Here is a 6,460-nt window from a genome sequence, read left to right on the forward strand (position 1 = left end):
GAGTACACCATCCTGCCCCCCTCCTTCAGCATCGGGATCCATGGATACCTGCTGGTCTATTCGGTCACCTCGCTCAGAAGGTGAGGGCTTCCCCCCCCGGGGGGCGGGGCTTAGCTCCAGCGCGGGGGAGGGGCCGTGCGGTGCGGTGGGGCTGGGAGCTCAGTGAGCCCCCACGCTGCAGCCAGCCCGTGTCCTCGGCCGCGACTCCGGATCAGAGAGGGGGCTGTTCTCCCAACTGCCCCATCAAACTGCCCCTGGGTAGCAGCTCTGGAGGGGGCCTTCCAGGCTCACGGGTCGTCACCAGCAATACAGCAGCTCCCCCCACCCCGGGTTGTGCCCCCCAGTTGTGGCGGGGCTGCCTGCTGCCCAGGCTAATCGATGGCTCGGCCAGCTCCAGGCTGGGATCCAGCCGACTGTGCAGGGGGATCGGGCCCACCCTGGCGTGACACAGGGATAGGCCAGTTTAACCGTCACTTCTTGGAGCAGAACCTGCCCAGCCCCAGGGTTTGCCCCGAATCCTGTCATCAGCATTGCTGGGCCCTGCTGGGCCAAGCCTGGCGGCGGAGCAGCGCGGCTGCAGCTCCGTGGCTTCTCCTTAGCGACCGCTCCCCGTCTCCCCTCTGCAGCTTCCAGGTGGTTAAGACCCTTCACAACAGGCTGTACGAAAGCAGAGGGAAAACCCGGTAAGAGTTCCCCTCCCCTGTCCGGGGCCCGGCCTGTCCCAACAAGGGGGCTCGGGGAGAGGCTGGGGCTGCAGCTGCCCTGGGTGGACCCACTCCATCCCCGGCCATCGGACTCCAAATGGGGCATGTGCCTGCCCCACAACCCACCGAGGCTGTGGATGCTAACTGGGCCCCTTGGCTGAACGGGCCATGGCCTCGGGGGTCCTCCTCAGGGAGGGCTGGACACCTGGCCGGCTGGGTGTGCCTGGGCCATGGCCCACTGGAGCTGGGGAGGCGTGGGCTGGAGGCAGCCGGATCCCGGCTCACTTTGCTCTTCTGACAGGATGCCGGTGGTGCTGGTCGGGAACAAGGCCGATCTCTCCATGGAGAGGTAAGAAGTGGCTCTGCTGTTGGGATGGCCCTGTGGTCTGTCAGCCGGTTCCTCCCTGCACCCCATCTCCCTAGAGCTCCCTGCCAAGCCCTGGGCTCCAGCCCGCTGCCCCCTCCCTCCTCTCACGCGTTCCTGGGGGGTGGGCAGCTCTGGTCTAAGGGATCTTCACTCCTCATCCGGCTCCCATTCAACCCCCTGTCGTGTGTCTAGCCGGGAGGTGAAGACAGACGAGGGCAAGAAGCTGGCGGATTCCTGGGGGGCCGTGTTCCTGGAGTCGTCGGCCAAAGAGAACCAGGTCTGGTATATTTCACCTCTTGGTCCCACACTCGGGGGGGCGGGAGGGGGGGAGAGTGAGATGCTGAAGGGCCCGGGAGCCTATGGACCGTCTCTGCAGCATCTCCTGGTACCTGCAGGCTTGGGGGGGGGAGTGTGGCTCTGCCCCTCCCAGTAGAGCTGAGGGGTTGTGGGGAGGGCAGGGGGCTGCACAGAGGGGTGAGGTTCCTGCACTGCGGAGACAGGAGTGACTGAATTCCCCCCGACAGCCCAGCAGCTGCTGCCGGAATAGAGGCGCTCCTGGGGGGTGGGGGTAGTGGGGGGGGGGCGGCAGATGCTGGGCGGGTGGATTCCTTCAGGACCTCCCCCAAGGGGGCTCCCCAATGATCCCATCCCTCAGAGGGCCATGGGGCTGGCCTCCCAGCTGTCATTCAAACCCCCCCTCTCCATCCCCACAGATGACCTGGGGAATCTTCACCAAGATCATAGAGGAGATCGACCGGGTGGACAACTCCTACGGCACCGAGCGCAGCTGCCTCCTGATGTGAGCGCTGCTGCCTCGAGCTTCCTGCGGGGCCAGGGAGAGTGGCCGCCTCCCTGCCTCTACCTAGAAGTTTCCTCGCAGCCCCGGGAGCGGGGAACCCAGGGCTAGACGCCACCAGAGCCCCCTGGCCTGGCGTTGTTACGGGTAACCCACAAACACACTGTACCTCACTGCCTGGCCCCGCGCTCGGCGGCGGGCAGGGCCTGCGTTTGCACATTCCCAGGTTGGAAGCAGCCCGTGTGTATCCGGCGCACTGCGTTTATGGAAGGGGCTTCTCTTGCCGAATGTATTTATGGGGTTTTTTTGGGGCGGGGGCGGGAGGGCTTTGGATATTTATAGCCGATGTCTAAGCCTGCACGCACATGTTTACAGCAGTCTCTGCCCCGGTCCCCAGCATGGGCCCAGTTCCCCTTGGCTGCGGGACTCCCTTGTTTTCTAATGCTGCTGGAACCGGAATCTGTTTTACAGTCCTTCCAAGACCTGGTCTGGTCTCAATTTGGCTGTGCCAGCGGCGGCAGCCGAACCCTGATCCGGCCAGGGTTCCGCCCACCCTCCTGCCTCGCCATCTGCTGCCTTAGTTCTCCTTAAACCCAAGAAACGGTTGTGAATTTCAGGCCGCAAAGGGGATTTGAATATGGATTCTTTTCTGATGTCGGAGTCTCTTCCCCAAGCCCTCTTGACAGGGCAGCACTCATGGGTGGGGGTGGCTGGATCAATTAAACTTTGTTTTGTATGCAAAAAGAATTTCCTGGAGTCTCTGTGCTCAGGGTCTGAGAGCGAGATGGGGGGTTGGGGAGCATGGGGAATGTTCACCGAAGCTGGTCAGCACTCTGAGACCGTGGTGCTGGGTGCTGTATATAAAACCTTAGAGTAGTCGGGGGAGGGGGAAATACTTGGTGGTGTGCTTCACCCGCCATCTCAGAGCAGCTGCAAAAAAGATCGGCAATGGGATAGTGTTATCATTAGGTTTCAGAGTCAACATCCACTGGGCCTGGATTAACACTCTGCATGCACATAGCCCTGTCAGCGGATCTTAGTGCTTTGGAAGAACTGAGCCAGCCCTTGGAGGGGTAGGTCAGAATTATTTCTGGTTTGGGGGAAACTGAGTTAGAAGGAGTAAGTGACCTGCTTGGGAACATGCTGCCTAGGTTGGAACCGAGGTGTCCTGGGGCCCCTGCTCTGCCTCAGTTTGGCTGAAGAGCGAAGGGAAGGCATGGCTCTCCCCGATTCACGCTGTGGGTCACTGAACCCCAGTGCCGTGACAAGGCGTAAAGGAGCAGGCAGAGCTGTGCTGTGGGGGGCATGGAGGGCACCTTGTCTCTGCATTGCTAAAGGGGGCTGGGCAGCGACACTATCTCGGGGTCTCACGGGATTGGCCTGGCTGCTTTTCGCTGCGACTCTTTGTGATTGGGGTTGGAGGGTCTCTGGCTCCGGGGGTTGTGGACGCTGGGGTAGACAGAGCCCTGCTGCTGCACAGGAGCCCCCCCTTGTGTGGGGCGCTGGGGGGGTCTGGCCAAGGTGGCAGGGGGTGGGGGGGGGGGAAGGGGAACAGGAACCAAGGAACTAAGGGTTCAAAAGGTGAAAGCAATTGCCTGGACTGTTTCGAGGTTAACTAGCCCCATAAATGTGTGGGGAGGGGCCTGCCCCAGCCCTGAGAGGGCCAGGCTCTGGGCAGGGTGAATGGGGTGGATCCCGTTGCCAGGAACTGAGGGGTGTTGAAGGGGGTGCAGCCCCTGGCAAATGGCGCTTGGTCAGAAACTGCGTGCCTCCGTTTCCTTTCCTGGGGGCGGGGGTGAGTCCCCGTCTCCCAGAGCCCAGGGAGGTGTAACTCATTCCTGCCTGGGAAGAGCTCTGCCATGCTAAGCTGCGGTGAACACATCTGTGTTTTAAAATGTAAAACAGCTTCCCGCTGACCTGGCCAAATTCCCGCTGGAGCGGCCACTGTCCTGTTCCCTTTAAAATTCCTCAGACGGGATCTTCCTCCCAATTGGGTGTTAAACAGCTGCTGCACTCCACCCCAGCTGTGGCTGCATCTCAGGGGTGGTCTCTGGGGGCTTGTTCAACTGCTATCGTGCTGCACCCCAGAGGTGGGTGAAGCGGGGCTGGGGATCCGCTGTCCGTGCCCACACCCCCAGGGCCGTTCAGTGTTCAGAGCTGTCTTCCGGAACCAGCTGCACCGTGTCCAGGTCACTCCTGCCTCGTGCCCTGGGGGCTGGGACCCGGATCCCCCCCAGCTGGCCTCAGCAGCGGCTGGGCGAGGGAATTCGGCGTGGAAACTCTGCCCTCTCGTGGATGAACGGGAGCTGGTCGCTCTCGGATCTGGGTTGTGTTGGGGGCCGACGAGCCCCTACTCTCCAGAGGGGAGAAAGGGAAAGCTCACCCCGGACGGGGAACTGGGCACAGAGAGAGGCACCGAGGTGTCGACCAAGAAGTCTGGGACAGGGCTTTTTGAACCCAGGTGTCCAGCCCCCCAGCCCAGGAGCCGTCTCACCTGCGAGAGCTCTGGCGTGGGGCAGGGGCTCACGTGAGGGTTGCAGGCCTGTGCTAGGCACCCTGTTAAAGTGCCATGAGAGAGCAGGGGTGTGATGGGACATGGCTCAGCCCAAGAGCCAGGGGGCGGGCGGGGCTGGGGCATCAGCGGCCCCGCCTGGGTTGTCACTGACCCTTGTGTCTGGGCGACTGGCTCTGCAAAGCAGGAGCAGCGGACTCAAGGCCCCGGGGGCCGCGTGGATGCGGCCGTGAACGCCGCACGAGTAAGAGATGGGCTTTGCACTAGTGCGGCTCACCCTGGTGCAAGCTCGATTTTGCGCCAGCCAAGACGAGGCCTTGGAAGCAGCTGCCAGGCTGGGGAGAATCGGCCGGGGAGGGCAGGGCCGCAGGGGGCGAGGCAGGAGACTCAGCCACTGCCCTGCTGTGGGGACCTTGGGTGGAGCTGCCTCTGGGCCTCTTAGTCTGTAGACAGTTTGCTGTGGGGGGCAGGTGCTGTCTCAGCGAGGGGCTGGGCAGTGCCTGGCAGGATGGGGCCCTGACGCTGGGCAGGGCGAGTTCAAGTGCTGCCAACAGCCTGTTGCACTGTGCGCCCCTCCCCTCGGCACGGGGAACAGCCCCCCTTTGTTGCAGCGTCGGCTCCACGTCCCAGCATCCAGCCACTCCTCAGTGCCACAAATCCTGGGCTGTAGAGTGGAGAGGAGGCTTTTCCTCTGGGAAGCTTGGTGCCTTCCTGCCTCGACTCCCTTCGGAAACACCCCTGCTTTCTGCATTGCAGCGCGGCTGGGCTGGAAAACGGGGCTCATGCCGAGCTGCCTGCTGGGGCAGGTGGGAGAATCTGGTCATAAAGTGTTGTGAGATCGGTGCAAGGAAACTGCCTGAGATGAAAAAAAACCCGTCAAGGGTAACACGCTTCCAAGTCCTAAAAGGTTACTCAGTGCAAAAACAACTTGTGGAACTCACTGCCACAGGATTCCAAGGCCAGGAGCTTACCTGGGTTCAAAATCCGGCTTGGACGTTTAGAGGGATAATAGGAACAGTTGCAGTTAGGCTAGCTAGGAAGAGCTTTTTTGTACCCCCAGAGGTTTCGTGGTGTTAGCTAATAACGCAGGCCGGTTCCTCCTCGGAGGTAGGAGCCCTGGGGCAACTCCCCTGTTTTACAGGTGCAAAAATTGAGGCACAGAGGGGGGAAGGGGCTCACCCAGGGTGATGCAGTGAGTCGATGGCAAAGCCAGAAATGGAACCCAGGAGTCCTGGCCAGTCTGCTGCTGTAACCCCTCCCCGCTACGCCTTCCCCCAAGCTGGAAATGGAAGGCCGGGGTCCTGCTTCCCAGGCCTCCCTCTCTGGTAGCTGGACTCTGCTTCCCTACTCAAGCTGGGACTAAACCCCAGAGGTCCTGGTTCCCACTCTGCCCCCCGGGTCAGGAAAGCAGGGAGCCGAATTAACAGCCCCCTCCCTGGGCACAGCTGGAGGCTCCCAGCAGAAGCCGTCCCAATGGGGCTGGGGGGAGGAGAGCCACAGAGCCCGTGGGGGAGAGATGCTCACATGGGAGCCTGCCTGCAGTAGAATGGGGGAGCTGTGGGGGCATCAGACGCTCCAATGGGGCAGCAACACGGTGGCCAGCCATGGACGGTGGGAGCCAGGCCCTCGTCCCCAGCAGGACCAGGGTGCCAGGCTCATGGGGCTGGACATCCCAGTGCGGCAGGATCGGCAGATGGGGGCTGTGCTAATCCCACTCTGCAGAGCCCAGCAGGCTGGCAGGGAGACGGGAGCTGGCTGCAGGCAGTAATCCAGGCCCGGGCTGGGGCTCAGGCCAGCTCCCTGCTCAGCCCCAGCCCTGAGGCTCTCCCTGGCCCCTGAGCCCCAGTGATTTGCATCTGCTTTTCCCTCGGCCTCCTGCTGAAATCCATGGCTCTGTCCATGCGTCCGTCTGTGGCTCTGTCCCGAACTGCTGCAGCCAAGTGGAAAGTCCCAGGCTGAGCCCTTAAGCTGGGCTTCTGCTCCCGGGAGCGATTTACACTGCATCTGATCGTTACTGGCGCTCAGACTGGTTGGATTGGCCCTCATCATTCCAGCCGCTGGCTGTCTGTCCAGCCAGGGCT

At 62.2% G+C, this 6,460-nt stretch overlaps 1 protein-coding gene across 1 annotated transcript; it reads left to right on the forward strand.

Annotated features, from left to right (window-relative positions):
- Window positions 1–3: 3 nt before the first annotated feature.
- LOC112113181 (GTPase RhebL1) lies at window positions 4–2,200 on the forward strand (the record flags this gene model as incomplete). Its single annotated transcript, XM_026662428.2, has 5 exons — window positions 4–80; window positions 627–683; window positions 1,006–1,053; window positions 1,264–1,348; window positions 1,785–2,200. Coding segments are annotated over 5 exons (357 nt in total), but the record flags the coding sequence as incomplete, so codon positions are not given.
- Window positions 2,201–6,460: the final 4,260 nt, after the last annotated feature.

This window comes from Terrapene carolina, unplaced genomic scaffold (assembly GCF_002925995.2).
Source record: "Terrapene carolina triunguis isolate 2854851 unplaced genomic scaffold, T_m_triunguis-2.0 Scaffold27369, whole genome shotgun sequence".
Lineage (NCBI taxonomy): Eukaryota > Metazoa > Chordata > Testudines > Emydidae > Terrapene > Terrapene triunguis.